Source organism: Phyllostomus hastatus, unplaced genomic scaffold (genome assembly GCF_019186645.2).
Source record: "Phyllostomus hastatus isolate PE091 unplaced genomic scaffold, TTU_PhHast_1.1 phas_contig_17, whole genome shotgun sequence".
Lineage (NCBI taxonomy): Eukaryota > Metazoa > Chordata > Mammalia > Chiroptera > Phyllostomidae > Phyllostomus > Phyllostomus hastatus.
The window spans coordinates 7597561-7616311 of record NW_025333664.1 but is presented as its reverse complement, the minus strand read 5'-3'; the positions used below and the strand labels follow the sequence as shown (position 1 = coordinate 7616311).

The 18751-nt window shown below is 58.2% G+C and overlaps 1 protein-coding gene across 2 annotated transcripts in view; it reads right to left on the bottom strand.

Annotated features, from left to right (window-relative positions):
• RIPOR3 (RIPOR family member 3) overlaps positions 1 to 7879 on the bottom strand; it is a 60701-nt gene extending 52822 nt beyond the window's left edge. For both annotated transcript variants that reach the window (XM_045833421.1, XM_045833424.1), the window contains exon 1: positions 7442 to 7879. In XM_045833421.1, the coding sequence (XP_045689377.1) occupies positions 7442 to 7444 (3 nt within the window). In that variant the 5' untranslated portion in view covers positions 7445 to 7879. The remainder of the gene's footprint in view (positions 1 to 7441) is intronic.
• Positions 7880 to 18751: the final 10872 nt, after the last annotated feature.

The following is an 18751-nucleotide window of genomic DNA, read 5'->3' as shown; positions in this document are numbered from 1 at the left end:
TGCAAAAATGCCAGAAATGCGCAAGGGCCTCGGTCGCTGAGGGATCCTGGATCTGGGCCCCACAGTCCACTTCCTGCACGGGCCGAGGGGTCAGGGCGAGCGAAGACCACTGCCCGGAGAGTCGGGACAGCGGGTCAGCGCCTGCCGCTGGGCCGCGGCCTGGACACAGGATGCGAGGCAAGGCTGCCCACTCTGGGCACCCTTGTTGCATGCTGGGGGCAACAAGGCCTGGTCTGTTGCTTCACCGACATCAGCTGGAGCAGATGACGGCTGCAGGTCGCCCTGGGCTGTTTTCCTCCGGCCTCCCTAAGGGTTAGCAACACGAGGCTTGGGCCTCTCTCTGTCTGCGCGTCCCCCAGACCCCGCTTTACGACACGCGCACGTGGACTGTGGGTGAACCGTTTGTGTCCACGCGGCACCGACGGCAGCTCGACAGCACACCGGCTTCTGGGAGGTTATTTACGGCCGTCGACGCTGATGCGGAGCAGTACGGGCAGGAGCCGCCATCCGCCGAGGCGTTGCTACATCCACAGTGTTGTGTGTGCTTTCCCTCACTGAATTCTCACAGCAAACCGGCTCGGTACGTATCACTAGAACCCGAGTTTTCCAGAGAAAGTGCAGCTCGGAGGAAGGAACTGGCTCAGGGCCCCACCGTTGGGTAGCACTCCCTTCGGACTCTGCGTCCAAAGCAGACGCCGCTGCCCACGAGCACCCACAGCCCCGTGGGCGGCTGCGGGGAGACCCGGGCCCTCCCATAAATGTGGCGTTCCTCCCACGAGCTTGGATTTCTAGTGCCCGGCGCAGGGTCAAACAAGTCATATGTGGTACGCCACTGAGACCTCATAAAGCCTTCCCGAGCGGTTGTTACCATGATTATTTTCCTGTTCATGCAGGTGAGGATGCAGAGGCCCAGGGGTGACAGGGGTGGTGGCCCGAATGAGCCAGGACCGAAACCTGGCCTTTCTGACTCCACATCTAAGGTCTTGCCCCCATCCTCTCAAAACGGGACTGGACGCCGTGGGTGTTAAGTCCATGCAGAGAGAGTCAAGGGTGTTGGGGGGGGGAATCCTAGGGGGCTTCCTGGAGGAAGAGGATCACAAAGCATGGACACAACCCGGGAGGCACAGATTTCCTCACTTCAGATCACCCCAGGGCATTTGCCAGGAGCCTGAGGGCTGGAGGGCCCCCGCCCCAACCTTCTGAAACGTATCCCCTGGCACCTCGTTCCCCCAGGGACCCGGGAGGAATCTGTGCGGCCTCCTGCCCCGCCCCGCCCTGCCGCACAGGTCTGTCTGCATGCCAGGCCGGGGCTGGCCCTCCGCCCTGCGCACCCTGCTCCGCTCTGCAGGCCGCAGGACGGAAGGTCCGGTGCCAAGGCCATCTCGGGGCTCGCATACCTGCGGGGAGGGCTGGGGACCCAAAGCCACGGGCTGTTCAATGCAGCATTATGCTCCGCCACAAAAGGCCGGGAACCGATCTCACGTCCATCAGCAGGAGCCTGGATGAAGACGCGCTGGCCCAGCCACTTAGGACTCAAGGGTCGGCCGAGGAAGAGTGGGAGGGTCAAGAGCAGATACTAAGCTGACAGGTGGGAAGAACTTGACACATGGGCGGGGCGGGGGGCAGGACTATGATCGCCACTTTAAAATGAGGAAACTGAGGCATGGAGAGGTCCAGTGCCTGGTGCCACCAGGTCGATGGCTGAAAGCAGCGCACGCAGCTGGGATTTGGGGCCGATAATGGGCCTCAGGGCCACGCCGGGGGCCACTCGGCCACATGGCCTCCCGGCCTCTCTGTCCTGTGGATCTCCCTCTGCCGGGAGCACCCCAGAATCCGGGAAAGAAGAGGAACACGCGGCCAACCTTCTGCACTCCCCGGCCTGTGCTGTGGGGTGGGGGTGGGGAGCAGGTGTCACAGGAAGAGCCCTGTCTGAAACCGACCGTGATAACTCAGACGCTGTGGTAGCCAACTCCTCTCTCCAGTCAGTTACAGCCCGCAGGGCCCACCGATCACTTTTATAGCCTCTCCTGGAGGCATGACAAGGAAAACGGAGTGATCCACGGGACCCCTTTCATCACTAACAGCGGGGCTCGCGGTCGGGGGTAGAGGAAGGAAAGAGAAATCAGTTTCCTCCCCACTTTGCGCTCATCGACAGAACTCAAGGCCTGGGCGGCCAGCATGCTGGTGCCGGGGAAAGCTGTTCTCAAGCAGAACTAATTGGCAACAGCAATGGAATTCCCCACCCCCCACCCTGCCAAAAAGCGTGAGCATGCTTTATCCCTGGGAATTACCCTTCGGAATAGGTATTCCAGATGGGTGGTGTGCCTCTACCCTACTCGTGGGCGGCTGACAGTCTCACCCGGGCGGGGCCAAAGGTGGCCCAGCCGGGAGTGGGCATGGCTGTGCTGCCTCCCGGCATCACGGCCCTCCTCTAGGAGCAGCAGTGGGCTCTGGGGCCCCCAGGTACCGGCGGGGGCGGAACTGACTGCCCCCTCCCGCCCCCCAGCTCCCGCTGTGACAGCCTTGGCCGGCTTAGGAGCATCCTCCAGGGCTATTTCAGGAGCCGGCAGGTAGCCCCCCTCTCCCCAGAAACAACGAGAGCATGAGAGAGAGAAACACTGAATGAGGTTTCTGGATGGGAAAGGGAGCGCTGGCATTTTCGAGGTGCAGAGAGGGGGCGGGCACAAAACTCGGGGCAGCGGCGGCCGCGGGGGAGGGGGCACCGAAGTGAGCACACATGACTGTCGGAGCGCTGTTCTCAGTGGCGGCGGGCACACAGGTGCTTTTTGTTTCGTAAGTGGTTAGGTGAGGCTTGGACGGGAGGGGCAGGGCGCCCTTCCGGCACCTCTCTCAGTGCCTGATGACAAGGCGATGATGAATCCAGTCCTCCCTGCGGTCCGTTTTTGGGGATCTTGAGGAAAGCTCTCTAGAACTTGATTGGGGACCAGGGATCTGTGGGGACCCCTCTCCCTGGGTAAGTGAGCAAAAGACCTTAGGCCATGCCCTCTGTGGTTAACCGGGGACAAGCTTATGGAGCCCCCTGGGGAGTGGGGGTGTCAGCGGTATGTTTGGAGGGAACTGTGGTGCTCCCTCCCCAGGCTGCCACCCCCCCAGGGTCTTCCCTCCCCTTCGTGGGTGAGTCTGGAAGGCAATGCTGGGCATGGTCCTCTGCGGAGGGCCGCTGGCAGCACCGGGACAACTCAGCCACAGCCAGCTGACCACAACAGAATCCAAGCCCCACGATCTGCCTGCGTCTGGGTTTATCTGGGTGCAGGTCAGGAAGTGGGTGTAGTTTCCAGGGCCCTCCAGGCCCACCTGGGACAGAGGCCTCGTGAAAGGCCCCGGAAGCTGGGCCCAGGTCGGTCTGACAGGCGCATCAGAGGATGCACGGTGTGGCTGACTCTCACTGATATGCAAATGAGAGGCTGCTGGGTGAGTCAGCATAGGCGGCTAAAACAGGCACCCACCGCACCCACCACACCCACCGAGGGACCAGGGCGTGCACCCAGAGGTGCCTGGTGGCTCACGCAGGGTTCTCCCCAAAAGGCTGGCTGTCTCGTCGCCCTTGGCGGCATCACAAAGCAGTCATTTCCACAAGTATGTACTGAGTGCCCACTCTGGGCAATGGGCATTTATTGAGTGACTACTGTGGATCTCAGCACTGAACAAAACAGGTGGGGAAAAGAAAGTCCCTGCCCTCAGGAAACTCACATTTCAGGGGACACTGAAGAAAAGGAAAAGATGTAGTTTGCCGGATGGTAAATGGTGAGCGGTGGGCAGTGAGCCACGGGGCGATCTGGACAACGAGAGGTCCAGGCAGGGGGAGGGCAAGTGCAAAGGTCCCGGGGCAGGATTGTCGCCTGGCACGACCGAGGACAGCAAGCACAGGGGTGGGTGGAGAACGAGGGAGGTGAGGGCCAGACCCTGCGGGACCCTGTGGCCACAGTGAGGACTCTGTCCTTGGCTCTGGGTGAGGGGGGAGCCAGGGCGGGGGAGCAGAGGAGGGGCAGGGCCCCGTCTCTTTTTAAATGGACAAGGCTGGCTGCAAGGGGACAGCAGACCGTCAGAGAGGCAGGGACCTCGGTGGAGAGGCATCGACAGTGATCCAGAGAAAGCCGCCGGCCCCTTGGACCGGGCCGGCGCCGGGAAGGTGAGGGCAAGCGGTCAGCCTCCGGTGACGGGCTGGAGGGACAGCCAATCCAATTTCTTTTCACTGAGCAGTGGAAGCAGCCGGGCTCCACGCCTGTGTCTGGGGGTCAAGAGAGTGTGAGACCTGGCTGGAAAGTGGAGATGTGGTCACCCAAAGGGGTTTCTTCCTGCGACCTCCCGGGACTTCTGCTAGACCAGCATCAGGAGGGGTGGTTCAGGTCTCCGTGGGCTCACGGGGAAAACACCCAGGACACGTGGTGGAGTGGAAAAAGAAGAAGCCGGCCCTGGCCGGGCAGTGCGGTTAGTTGGAGCATCAACTCCTGCACCACAAAGGTCACGGGTTTGATCCCCGGTCCGGGCGCATATGGGAGGCAACCAATTGAGGTTTCTCTCTCATGTTGATGTTTCTCTCTAAATATATCTTCGGGTGAGGATTAAAGAAGAAGAAGGAGAGGGAGAGGGAGGAGGAGAAAAAGGAGGAGAAAAGGAAGAGACAGGACAACATGGAAAGTAATCTCATTTTTGAAAACTATGAATAGGAATGAAGGAATGGTTTAGAAAAATCGGGATACCTGGCTCTTGATGACCTGGAGGGAAGATCTGAACTCAGGACTGCCCTTGCTCCCATGCAAACTAAAATGATAGTAAACCCCATTTTTAGTCCTTTTTAAAACTGTTGTGGCACAGCTCCCGCCGCCTGCCGCCACAGCACGCTTCTCTGAGCCAGTGTCCCTACCTGGGCCTCCTCCTTGGCCCGGACAGCAGGGGAGGCGGAACTTGGAAAGGAGAAGTATTTTCCTCTCGTGCTCGCTGGCTTGGGGGAGCTGGAAAGGGCCCACCTGGCTCCTAAAGTTCCTAAAAATAGAAATTTGTCTTCACTTTCCTCTAGTTTTGGCTTCGGGGTCCCTTCTACTTGTGCCAAGATGCCGTATGCATTAGCAAACTGTTCGCTGTGCATGAAAGTACAGGATGGCAGGGGCGAGGCCTGAGACGGAACGAAGTGAGCGGGCAGCTGCCTTGGACGGGCCGCCAGGGCGCCGCACGTGCGGACGACACCTCCTCCCCGGCCCCCCGGCCCCCCGGCCCTGGCATCGAGTCCAGTGATCCGAGCAGGGCAGGGCGGTTGGGCTGCTGGCTTGTTCCAGCCGAGAGGAGGCAGCTGAGGGAACTGTCCCAGGCCAGCAGTTTGAGTCCTGCTGGGTGAGGGCCGAGGGCAGTCCGTGACAGGACTTCCGAGACCCTGGGCACAAGCAGTGCGCTGGGAAAGGGTTAACAACCGGAAAGTGTGTGTGTGTGTCTACACATATCTGCACATGCGTGCATGCACATATACACATACTTAGGCGTATTACAGATTGCACTGGTGTAAAGGACACAGTTTACAGATAAAAATAAAATGTATGATACTCTTTTTTGTAAACTTCGTATCACCGATTGAATCACACAGAATGTTTTCATTGATTTCCCCACCCCCTCGACTCTTCCACCTGCGGTCGGTCTACGGTTCTGCGGGTTACGCAGCTGTAGTTCTTCAGGAATGTTGGCTGATACTTCGTTTTACTTGAAGGAGTAAGAACAACACGATGCAACAAAGAGCATGTTGCAACTTCATTTGTTTGTCAATGAAATGAGCAACTTCCTCAGTTCGGGGTGCTACTCACCATGTAACAGCTCAACAGAGAACAGACGTTTACATTTAATCTGCACGGTTAACTTTTTCTCCCTTACGGTCTCGAATTCAGACAATGAACGAAACAATAAGCCCTGAGTTGTGCTCATGTGCCAATTCCCAAAGTGTAAATGTTTCCGAGGCGGCCGATATTGGGCTACCAGCTGCGCATCACTGAACGTGGAATTGGGAAGAGACGCACCGGAGCGCACCGTGACCTGGTGTTTCTGCCAGATAGCTACAGCAGATACCGGTACCCTTCGGAGCATCGATAATATGGATATGGTGACGGACCATCCCAGTTTGCCCCGGGACCGAGGGGGCTTCTGGGACAAGTTAATCACCCCAGAGCTGGGACTACCTATCACTGGGGTCTCGTCTTGAGCCCAAGGCAGAGCCGGTCCCTAAAAGGACAGGAGGTCTGAGTCAGTGCTGAGCCGCCGTGCAGTGGAATTTTCCAGGGCAGAGGAAACAGGAGGCCACATCTGGGTGCCAGGACCTCCAGCTCTGCCCAGATGCCGGGCACCCAAGGGACTTCCCTCCCGCTGTGAGCCTGTGGCCCGTTCCTTATCTCTTGGCTGCTGCCGGCCACAGCTGCAAGGACGTGTGTGCAAACAGCCCGCGATGATACTCGCGTGTGAATCCCCCGGGAGAGGCGTGCGGAAAACACTGTCTGTGTTTCACAATTCCGTTGCGTCCAGAGGAGCGGTGGGGGCCCGGGGTGATTCAAAACACATTTTGGAAACGGCGCAATGAAATGGGAACACAACCGAGTGGAGGCGTGTGCCACTCTTCCTCCCCCCCCCAGCTCTCCCCACCCCCACCTGACACCAGCCCTCGTCTCCCGCACCCAGAGGTCTCCTACAGCAGGGGGACAGCAAACGCAGCCGGGGACACGGGCACTCCTCACCCACGTCGGAAGCCCTTGCCCAGCCCGGGACGGCGCGCCCGCTCCCTGGGCTGACGATGATACACAACCCAAGCAGCCAAGGGCCACTCAGGCTGCTGCTTCTGCCTCTGTCGGACCTCCTGGCCTCCCTCCTCCAGGTAACGCTCCCCCCTGCTTCACCCCTGCTTCCTGGGGCGATCCCAGACTCACAGAACCCGGAGTGCAGACTACTCGGGGTGGAGAGTCGAGTGAAAGTCAAGTCAGAAAAACCAAGGTCCGACTCTCATCGCTGCCACTGACAAGCTGTGTGACCCCGGGAAAGTCACTTCACCTCTCTGAGCCTCTGTTGGCTCCGTGTACACCGAGAAGAAGAAGAAGAACCATGAGACCTACTCCGAGGGGGCCCGCGAGGATTCCCCAAGCTGAAGTTTCAAACTGCCCAGCGGGGTGGCTGGCACTCAGCAGACACACAAAACAATAGCAGTCACAGCAAGAGCCCCTTAAAGATCGCCTCGTTGGACCACTCCCTTTTAGAGACGGACGGAGGCCCAGAGAGGGAAAAGAACTTGCCCGAGGCCACACAGCAAGGCGCTGCCGTGCCATCTCAGCTCCCACAGACGCCCGCCCTTCAGCGGCTTTGGGAGCTCCTCCGGGCAGGAAAGCGAGGACGGCGCCCTGCTCGCCCCGCACCTCCCTCTAGCGTCTGCTCCCCGCACCCGCCGCTCCGCACTCACCATGGGCAGGTCTGGACTCTCAGGACCCCGTCACGCAATCCTCCTCGCAGCAGCCTGGCCGTCCGCTGAAGCCAGCGTGGGCGTGCATGCACCGCAGGGCACGGGGAGATGAGCCCGGGCTGCGGAAAGCCGGTCCCGAGGGGCCGCCCCAGTGATGGCCTCTCCGGAGCCCGGCCGTCCCTGCCGTCTCCGCGCTGTCTCGAGGACCGGCGCGCTGGGGGCTCCGATAGTGCGGCCCGGCTCTTATCTGGCCTGTGTCAGGGCGCCGGCAGCCGGCCGCGAAGCCTGGGTTCCAGGAAGCCCGCCTGGGGCGCCCCCAGCGGGCCCCGCTCCCCCGGATGCCGCCTGCCGCTCTGGACGCCGCCGACTGCCTGTCAGTGTCACTCTGAGCTCTGCCAGGGAGAGTTCCATGCTGGCCCCCAGCGGGCGGGGCCCCCACCCGCTCACGTCCCACCCCCCACCCCCATCTTGGCAAGGGGACCCGGGAAAGGCCGCGAGTTTCAAGTCCGCGCCGCGCTCGTGGTCCTGTCCCGAACTCTCCGCGATTAATCATGGAGCGTCTGATTTCTGCTTCGCCTCAGAGGGGGGTGTGGGGACGCCTGGAAGTTTCTGTTTACTCCATCCTGCACGGGGCTGCGTGCTAATCACAAACAGACAGCGACGCGGCCTCCCCCTCCCCCCTCCCCCCTCCCCCACCCCGCCTCTCCTTCCTCTTCTTACCTTGCCACTTTCTCGTCCCCCGCCCCCCCCACGCCTTCTCCTGTCCTTCCTGCCTTCCCTCTTTGCCATCTCTCCCCTCCTCTGACCGCATCTGAGCCTCCACACACACCTTCCTCCGGTCCTGGGCTCCCCCCAAACCCCATGGTCCCCTCTGCACCGCCCCCTTCTCCTAGGACGCGAATGGGCAGGGCCTTTTCTCTTTACATCTTCATAGTCAGTAGTCAGCTTCTCTTCCTGTTTCCCCCCCTTTTTTACAACCTAATTATTTCAGGGTCTGCCCCACACACACACACATACACACTACACCCCTGTTACACTTGTGTGTGTAAGACTCCTGGAAGCTCAGTGGCTCTGAGTCAGGGGGTGAGGACCCAGGCTGCTCTTGTCCCCTGGGTGTGTCCTGCTTTGGGGTTCTGGGCAGGGATGCACCCAGGGACAAAGTCCCCATGGACATGGACATGGACATTGACATTGGGGAGGCTCGGCCCGTGGTGCCACCCGGCCTGCAACACCCAGAGACACATTTCTCCCTGCCTCTCCTGGGCTCCTCCCCCCTCTCTGCAGCCACTGAGAAGGCAGGGCCGGATGGCCTCAAAGAACCAAAACTGATACCTGCCCCCCCGCCACAGCCGTCACCCCCACACACAAGCTCTAAAGGGTGATTTGGCAAGAGCTTTGAAACCGAAAGTGGGCAATAGGCTCCTGACACCCCAAACATCACTGATGTATGGGCATCGCAAGGCACACACAGACAGGTGTGCTAGGAAAAACTTGTTTCCTTTCTGATCGTAGGAAACAGTTAGAAACCAATACCCATCAAGTAATGGCTGGTTAGATAGAATGCAGAAGAACCGTAGGATGGTTGACCGGGCAGCAATTTAAAAAGAGAGAGTGTGTCCTGGCCCATGTGTCTCCATTGGTTGGAGCCCACGTCGGCCCAGACACTGAAAGGTCATGGGTTCGATTCCCGATCAGGACACATACGTAGGTTGTAAGTTCAATCCCCAGTCAGGCACATACGGGAGGCAACTGATCAATGTTTCTCTATCACAATGATGTTTCTCTCTCTCTCTCTTTCTCTCTCCCTCCCCACCTCTCTTCCTCTCTCTCGTTCAAATCAATACACATATTTATTTTTTTTTAATATAAATGGTGAGCAGTGTCTGTGTGTAACCACAGAGATGGATCTCCAAGCCTTGTCACTGAGTGAAAAGAGGGTCCTAATGGCCCATGCGGTGTGATCCTTACATGTAACCCCCCCCCCCCACCCTTACACACACTGGTATAGTGAAATGCTATGGAAACACACAGAAAGCCAGCAAAATGGTCTGGAAGAATATAAACGAAGCTGAGTCATTGCCCCTGGGAAAGGGGGAGGCGAAAGGTTTAAGGGGACGACACCCTGACCTGTAACTGCTTTATTTCAAAAAATGAGAATGGCTCTGCCTATCACCCAAGTCCCAGCCAGCTTCCCTCTCTAGGGACGCTGCACCCCGCACAAGGAGACAATGTCAACCCCCCATTGGCCGCCTGGGACAAACTCAAAGAATTCTACAGTTTGTCGGCGGAGAAATACGCAGTGACGCTGGGGAGGAAACCCAGAAACCCTGCCAGCGCCCCAGCTGGACCCCTCCGCCGAGAGGCTGGGACCCCGCGGGCCAGCAGGGAGTTGTCACAGAGGGGAATTCCTTAAGCTCAGAGGAGCTGTCCAGGCATCGGCAGCGGGCTCCGGCCTTGGCCGTGAGGACAGCAGGCGCGCACTTGAAAGCAAAGTGATGGAAAGAGCAGACTTGCTTTTGGGAGGCCATGTCACCTACTCAGACTGACAAACACGAAGCCCGTTTCGAAGCGTTTTAATAAAGGCAGGGATGTGCGCAAGCCCAGACGAAGGGCTACTGAGACAACACAGTATCCGCTGAGCCACACCGTCTCCCGCGAGGACCCCCACCCAGACACGACAGGCAGGCGGGCCGTGCATCGGATGCGGGGTGCATTCTCACGCATTAGCTGTGCATGGAATTCTCCAGCACGTCCCCTTGTGTTCTACACTTGCCAAAGGGCAGCTTTGGGGGAGTCCAGCCCTGGGGGAGGGGGTGTTGCTGTGGTGAAGATAAATGACATTGCCCGGAGCCCGGAGCTGGTGGGGGCAGCCACCACACCACCTCCCCCCCCACCCCCGCACCTTCCGGCCCCCTCCCCCAGGGAGAAAGGAAGCTCCAGGTTTGGAACCCGTAGTGTCGTCGAACTTGGAGTTGCCAGCCGCCTGCAGGTGGAGCAGAGTCAGACCACGCAGTTTCCCAGACTGGGGCTCCCACCGGGTGACTTGGGGTGACCCAGAGACTGGGCGCCAGACAAGGCTGAACCTCACAGGGGACAAGTCATTCTACGCCCGGGACGGGCTCTTCCACTTCCATCTGGCCTAGGAGAAGGCCTCAGCTGTGTGCCGTCTGTCCTGAGCACCTTGACATTTGCCAACCTCCCTTCTTACCCGGGAGGAAGGCGGCTTGGGCCTCCTGGTTCAGCAGCCACAGCGGCCAGCTTGAACTGTGGTTCCCCATGGACACGTTCCAATTTTTAACTTTGTAAAGTTTAAAAGTGACTCTACCAGACAAGAGAAAAACTAACAAAACCCTAATAAAGCTCTGGCCCGTGTGGCTCAGTTGGTTGGAGCATCGTCCTATGAACTGAAAGGTCGTGGGTTCGATTCCCGGTCACGGTACACACCTAGGTAGCTAGTTACATTTCCATCCCAGCTGGGGCATGTATGAGGGGCAACCGACTGATGTTTCTCTCTCACATCGGTGTTTCCCTCTCTGTCTCCCTCCCCTCCCCTCTCTGTAAAACCAGTAAGTATGTCCTCAGGTAAGGATACAAAAAACACCCTAATAAGACATGGGGTTGAGTTCACGATAAGGCACCAGTGCATCAGTTGTAACAATGCACCATAACAACGTGTAAGATGTCAACAGTAAGAGAAACGATTCGAAATTGGGTACAGCATAGATTTCTCTGTGCACACTTTGTACCTTTTCTTTAAAGCTTAAACTATCCTGAAATTGAAAGCTTATTTAAACACTTCAGTGGACCCAGAAAACGAATAATTCTGTGTTGTTATTTTATAGATGTGTCCGCGGAGAGACATAGAGAAGCCACAAGCGTGGCGAAACCATTCACAGCTGGTGAACCCGGGTGAGAGGGACACGGGTGTTCTTGGTGCTTTCCTCTTGCTTTCCTGCAGGGCAGAAATTAGTCGAAACAAAAAGCTGGGACAGAAAGCCAATCAATTTAAAGGGAAATCCCAAGTACATCAGAGCCCGGGTGGCAAATGAATTTGGCCAGCGCTGTCCAGGGGGCACCTGAGGACACTAGGCTATGAGGCGGGCTGCCCGGAGGGACATCTGCGACGGCTCCAGGGACCTCTCGAGTCCCCGAGCGGCCACACTCACTCCCCAGGGCCCTGGGGTCTTCTCTGCCTCCTCTGCTGGCACACACTTCCAAACTGCACGGCATTTCCAGCACTTTCAAATTGCTGCCTGCCTCTGCCCAGCGTCCCCTCGTGCTGCCAGCGGGGAAGCTGCCGCCATCCGCGTGGCCGGCTGGGTGTTTGGGGGACAGAGATGAATACGGAGGGAATGTACTCCTCTAGTGTGGGGCCCACATGCTCACCGCTCACCGAGATCTGCCCGGGTGGTCAGTGCAGACGGGGAGGGGCCTCCGCCTGGGGAATGAAGGGGCTGCCCCAGGGAAGTGAGAGAGAGTCAACAGGAAGGTGGCGTGATCTCCCTGGAATACCTCTGTTCTTAGGCCCTCAGGGTAAGGCCCCGACGCAGCCTTTGCTGCCCTTCCCAGCCTGGAGCCTCAGTGTCTGGCCCCACCCCATTCACCCTCAGGTCTCCTGCTTGGGAAGGGGGAAGTCCCACCTCGCACCATCCTTCTCCTGCCCACTGTGGCATCAGAAGTCTCCTCCTTTGCCCACCCTGTCAGCCTTCAGCACCGAGAACAGCTGAAGGCTGGATTCTTCCCGGAGATAAGCATCAGGGTGCACCACCCCGGGCTCCTCCTCCGCTCTGCGCAGACCCACAGCCTCTCCGCGGGCACCCCAGCTCCGGCTCTGCAGGGACGGGCTGCCCATTCGTCAGTGGAGCCGGAGGAAAGGAATCCGGCCTGAAACCTGGGAGCCTTATCAGTCTCGGGATTAGCAAAGGCCGTGTCCTGACCTGAAACAGAATCCCAGACACCGTCCACACTCCCTTAGGGACCCTCCGGAGTCAAATATTTTCAGGACCAGCTCCAGTTAAGTAAACAGCTCTCTGCACGTGAGCGCCCACAGGGTTTCTCGGAAGACCTGACATTTTCCACTTGGTGACAGTCGTTTCCTTACAAACATAACATGGAAAGTGATCTTTGCATTCCCAGAATGACTTCCCCAGCTGAGGAATCCCGCGACCCTCGCTGCTGAGTTCAGGGTTGTTGCTCCGTTATGTTCTTTGAAGACAGCACCCCCGAAACGCTTCCTGTACGATTTGATAAGAGCCCTTTGCCCGCCCCCCACCCCACCCCACCTCATGCCTGTCTTTCTTCGCCGAAAATTTCTAGGAAAGTCTTCAAAAATGCGCTGGCTAAATTGAAGCCTGATGCTCAGAGCACTAATGGGCGCCCTCTTCAAAGGGACGCCCCACAGCCCCACAGTTTACACCGTGCTGGGACGCCGGGCTCCAGGGCACGATTTATTTGGCTTGGCCGGTGTCGTGCTGGTTGGAATCTGCGTTGGGGGGAAAACAAACTCTGCATATGTTTAGACTTATAATTTATACCAAAAGCACAAGTACCTCGTCACAGGGCTCGGATGAGACGCCGTTACGAGCGGGGGCCACGGCCCGGGGAGGCTTTGCTCTTTCGTGGACGAACGAGGAGAGATGACAGGTGGCTTTTTAGGGAAGCCCCTTTCTTTGCTGTCCCCCCCCCCCAGAGAAACATCTGTGGCGGGAGCTCTAGCCCACCTGCCCGACCCCGTCCAAATGCCCCCGGTCTGGCACTCCCCCAGCTGTCTCGGGGTGGTGGCTGCTGTGTGTACCATTCTGAGAAGTTCCCACTCACTGCCTCACTCCATCCCCACAACGACCGTCCCAGGCATCACTGTCCCCAAGCTCGGGAGGGACAGGAAGGTGAAGTCGCTTTCCTGAAGTCCACGGCAAGCAACTGGCAGAGCCGGGATTCGAACTCAAGGAGTCTTGCTCTAGAATCAGTGTTCTCCATCCTTAGGTCTTTTTTAAGGAAAATCTATCGAACAACCCAGCATGCCATCGGAACTGGACTTGTCATTACAGCTGAGTTGGAAGAGAAACAAGATACGTGGCAAGAAAATAAAATGAAATCATGCCTTGACCAAAGCAAAAAGGAGGTCCGGCTCCCCAAATTAAACCAAAGGAACCCAAGAAAAGGACACACTCAGCCTGACCTCCTCAACCTTCTCCACCCAGGCAAAGGAACCCAAGAAAAGGACACACTCAGCCTGACCTCCTCAACCATCTCCAGGCCCAGACAAGAGAGGCCAAGTTCAGAGAGGCAGCGTCTGGTCCCCAGGGGGTGTCCGTCAATGAGAAAGACCCAGAGCTGCCCTTCGGGCTCCAGCACAAGGGCCTAGAAGGGTGCGCTCTGGAGAGAGTGCTGTGAGGGTCCCTCTAATGAGGGCCCCGTGTGTGTGCCTCCCTGGGCCCACTGTCCTCTGTAACGTGCCCACACCAACCTTTCCACGAGTGGTGGAGTATGCACATGCACCCACGTGGGCCTGTGACTCGCCGTGACCCGCAGAGTGAGGGGTGGGGAGTGGTGGCCCGCCAGCCCTGGACCCTTCACCGCACACTTGCTGTCTCTGCTCTCACGGCCTCGGAGCCGCCAGACCACCAGTGGGGAAGCAGCCTGGGCCAGCCCCCTGGAAGACGGAGGCCCAGGTGCGAGGGAACCACAGTGCCTGCGGGACAGCCAGGCCACTGCTGGGGGGGGGACCACCTGTGGAGTCGGGCCACCTGGACCCTTCCCCCTCCCCCGTCCAGGTGTCAGCTGACTAGCCCCACGAGTGAGCCCACGTTGAGACCAGCAGAAGTTCCAACCCATAGAACTGTGACCAACAGCCAACTGGACTTCGTGTCGGGCCACTAAGTTTTGGGGCGGTCTGTGACACAGGCTGGAGCTGACGATCGCGTGCCCATTACGCAGAGGACACGCACGGTTAGAAGGAAGGTTCTGTACGGCAGCCACAGCTGTGAAGAGAATTCCGCTGTGACCCTTTCCTCTAGGACAGCGAGTTCCGAGGACTTTACTGCAATGCCTCTTACTATGTCCTTGGCCCATTTATGAGGACACGGGTAGCCCAATAATGCTTTTGCCTTTATTTTCTCATTAAATATTTGACCACTGCTCTCCACAGGAAAGAACGATCTTTAGCACTGGGGACACAGATACGTTCGGCACAATGCCGCCCTCGTCTCATGACAGCGAAGGAGACGAACAAACATGATATTATACCATAATTCACTGTTGAATCCCAGGCCCCACGTGAAGGGTTGAGAAGTCACAAATATAATGACAGGGAAGTCACAAGTCCGGACCTCCTGGGGCCTGTTGTGTAGTGGGGAACATGGGCATTAGCAAAAACAGAACACACAGACGTGGGACTGCGAATGGTGCGGAGCAGCAGCCCAGGGTGCCCGGAAAGAAAACTAGTCTGGCGAGAGCAAGCCAGGAAGGCTTCCTGGAGGAAGTGACTTTCAAGTTGAGAACAGAAAATGCTGGCACATCTCGCCTTACACGAGAGAAGAGGAAGAATGTTCCAGGAGGAGGGAAGAGCAGATGGCCGTGGTTCTCACCAGGAGCGCTTCGGTGAAGCTCAAACCCGAGTCCATTGTGTGTTGCGTGGTGTTAACATGTGCGGAACATTCCTGGAAGGCAATGGCGATGCCAACTGACAGAACACTGACCTCCCCTCGCGTGGGCACTCCCGTGGGTCACTCCTGCGGAGCGGCAGCACGGCCGCCCTTCCACTCACTCCGGGTGCCCACGGTGCGTGAGCGGCCGGCACACGGCGCCGGGACCCACCTGCGTGGGTCGCTGCCGCCCTCACCGTGTCGCCGCCTGTTCGGTCCGAGCCCCTGGCTCCCTCGTGTGGACTGTCCGCACTCCGATGCGTGTGTTTTGGTCACCAATTCCTTTCCCCGTATTCCCCCTTATTTTATAATCTCAGGGTCACAACCATCGTTTTTCCCCTTATCGTCGTAGTCAGGCCTTCGACAGATCAGATGACGACCCCTGGCACTGATGGGGGGACCTCCCTTCCTCACACTAGCGATTCGAAGGCTAACTAACCCCTCCCTGACACGCCCTCGCGGTGACGCCCAGAAATAATGTTCTGCCAGCTCGCCGGCAGCCCTGAGCCCGTGACCCAGGATGCTCCCTCTCACAAGCCTGCCCCTCGGCCACTCGGCACCCACAGGCTTCTCCTTGAACCGCACCGCATCTCCTAAGAGAGAGGAGACCCGGGCTGTAATTCCGCCCAACGCGGTGCAAGTATCCCGGGGACAACGGACAACACGCTCACCGGGCCAGGAGGGCGTGCCCTCTCATTCCTCCCGCCGCCCCTGTGCCAGAGGAGCCCCTTCCCAGGGGGGAGCCCCTTCCCACGGAGGCCGAGGTCGAAAGGCGTGTGAAGGCCTCGCACCTGAAGTCCCGCGGCTACCGAGGGGCTGGCTGGGGTTCCGTCGGAGGTCTCTTTGGGGGAGGGGGAGAAGGGATGCACAGGGTGACCCCGGGCCAACTCGTGGCGCAGGGGCTTTATTTTATAGTCAATAAAGTCGTTCTTTCTCTTCTTGGGCTGTAACGCTCAGGCTCCTCGGCGTGTCTGTTTCGTATTACACATTCCAATCCCTCGAATCTTCCGATGGTGAGTCTCCTTAAGGGAGACATCAGCTCATTGTTTGGAAAATGTAACCCCCCCTCCCCCCGTCACACGGGGGAGGATGGAAGCGGCCCGACACCCCGCACAGGACTAGGGGTGGGGGGTGCGTGTGATTTAAGGGCCAGCGAGGCCCTGACCTGCCTGCCCCGTGTCCGGGGGCCACGACAGCTGCCTCCTGATATTGAATCGCAGACGGGCGTCCTGTCTGCCACTTAACCCCCCTGGCTTTGCTCTGAGCCATACGTACCGAAAGCAAATACATAGTTGTCGAATTTTTGTGTGATTCTATTTGGATTCCATTTGTGGGGACAGAATCCTTTCTCTTTCCTGTAATGCATTTTTTAGAAAATGTACTTGAATAGTTTTACCTTACGGTTTAAATGGCTATGGACAAAGCCTTGAAATATTTTAAAAGGGAACCGGGCCCGGGAAGGGGGAGGTGGCAGGGATAAAAGGTACAATGACTGGAGCTTAAGAACCTGTGCAAACCTGGTTGGAGACAGGGGGACAGCTGAAAGGGAAAACAGAATGGGGACACATGCCCAGCAGGTGCCACCGGCCTGCTTTTCACCTGAGAGTTTGCACAACGTGGGGGACGCCCAGAGGGAGCCTGTCTAGGACTCCTGGGTAGCCCGGAGGCCTAAGAACAGCATAATTGCCTTCTGAAGACAGTCTTGCTGTTTATCTAGCCTTTTCCACAAAGTGCTTTGTTTCCCAACATGCCTCAGGACAGAAACGGCCACAGGTGGTGCGTAAAAGGCAAGTTTGAGGACCTGACCGTAAGCCCAGTGACATGGAATGCCCTGGAGGGACTGTTCACAGAGAGATTAGGGCCGAGTTCCTCAGCTCGGAGGGGCCTCGATTCTATCTAAGAACAGTGGCAGGGACGGCACCCGGCCACCGGGGGGTGTGAGGCCTGAATCGGGGAATTCCTCAGCCGTGGGGTGGTGCCTGCTTCCCTCCTATTTCCTGTGTCACGCAAGGCACAAGTCCATAGCACTGCCTTCTCCAGCCTCTGTCTCCAGAGGTGGCCCCTGGGAGGGTGTCCCCAGGGTCAGGCTGCGTCTCCATCAAACCTGGTGATGTTTCACTGCTGTGGTGTTTTGGCGACACAGCCTGTGAGTGGGCTCGCCCTTCCCCAGGCCGAGTGGAAATGCCTTGCCATGGCTTAAGTCTAAGGTGGTCGCTGCCCCTTAGAGCGACACAGATTTCGATAGATGGCCCTCCTTCACTTCTGGGCACTGGCCCTGGGCCCAGCTGTTCTGGGTCCTGGAAGTAATGCAGGGGAAACAAAGTCCGTGCCTTCTGGGAGTTCACATTCTCCAAATCATGAGGCAGATAATAAGCAAAGAAAGTGAGTAGATGTGCACAGAGTTTGAGCCTTTCTCACTGAAAGCAGGGAGCTGCGGGAAGTGAGGGTGAGAGAGAGGGGCCCTCGGCAGGCGGGCGCTGGATGAGGGGCGGGTGGTGGGAGATAGGGCTGGGGGAGCACAGGAAAGATAGAGGCCATCAAAGGCTATTGTAAGGAGTCTGGACTAACTCCGCGTGAGATAAGAAGCGTTTAAAGGGCTTCCACCAGAGGAGGGATCTGACATCCGTCAGGCTTTCCCGGTTTTACCTTCTGACTTGGTGTGGAGCATACACAGGCTGTAGGGGGCAGGGGTGAAAGCAGGGAACCAGAGAGGTGGCTACTGCAACAGTCCAAGCGAGTGATGACAGTGATGTGGTCCAGGGTACCAGATATGACGGTGGTAAGCAGCCGCCGGATGCTGGACATGTCACTGAGGTCGAGCCAATAGGATTGGCTGTGGCTACGAGAGAGGCAGAGGAGCCAAGGATAAGTCAAGGAGGTATCTGTGTGAAGGTCATGAGCACACAGGTGGTATTTGAGGCCATGCCGTCGGATGAGGCCACCTGGGAAGGAGTCGTAGAGGAGGTCCGGGGTCCATGGCCTGGAGTGCTCAGGGTGTAGAAATGGGGGTTAGTCACAACACCCATGCTACAGACGTGAAGCCTGAGCCCCAGGTAACTTAGCCCCCCATCTCCAGACCCCCTTGGCCCTGCCGAGAGTGGGGGATAGTGCAGAGAGGACTGGACTCCGGTGGGCCAGCCCCAGCCCCTGTCACTCCCTCCGGGATCTCGAGGACAGCATTTCACCACTCCCCACCTCCCCAGCCACGAGGGGACCCTGGTGAGGACCTAAGGAGGTGATGGTGGGAGGCAGTGCCACCCACTGGACAGAGCAGAAGGTCTTGGCCATCACCGAGTTCTTCCCGGAGGGGCCGGTCCAGACACGCCCACCTCATTCCGGGCCCGTCCACGTCCTCAACACCCCTTCACTCAGCAAACATCCCCCGAGGGTCTCCGATGTGCCAGCATCTGGTGACCCTGCCGCAAAAGTGGTGACACAGACCCTGGCTTCCGGCAGCTTCTCTTCTCGCGGAAGGACCATCGCCCAAGCAGCCACCGCGACTGGAGTTCTACTTCTCTCGGAATCCTTGCACTTTGTGTTTTGAAGGTTTTGTGGGGTGTTTTTTTTTCCTCCCGATTTTTGTTTGATTCCAGGAGGTGAGAAGAGAGATTTTCAGGCTTTTATTTGTAAGCGCTGCTCCACCGGGGACGGATGCACGAATAGAATC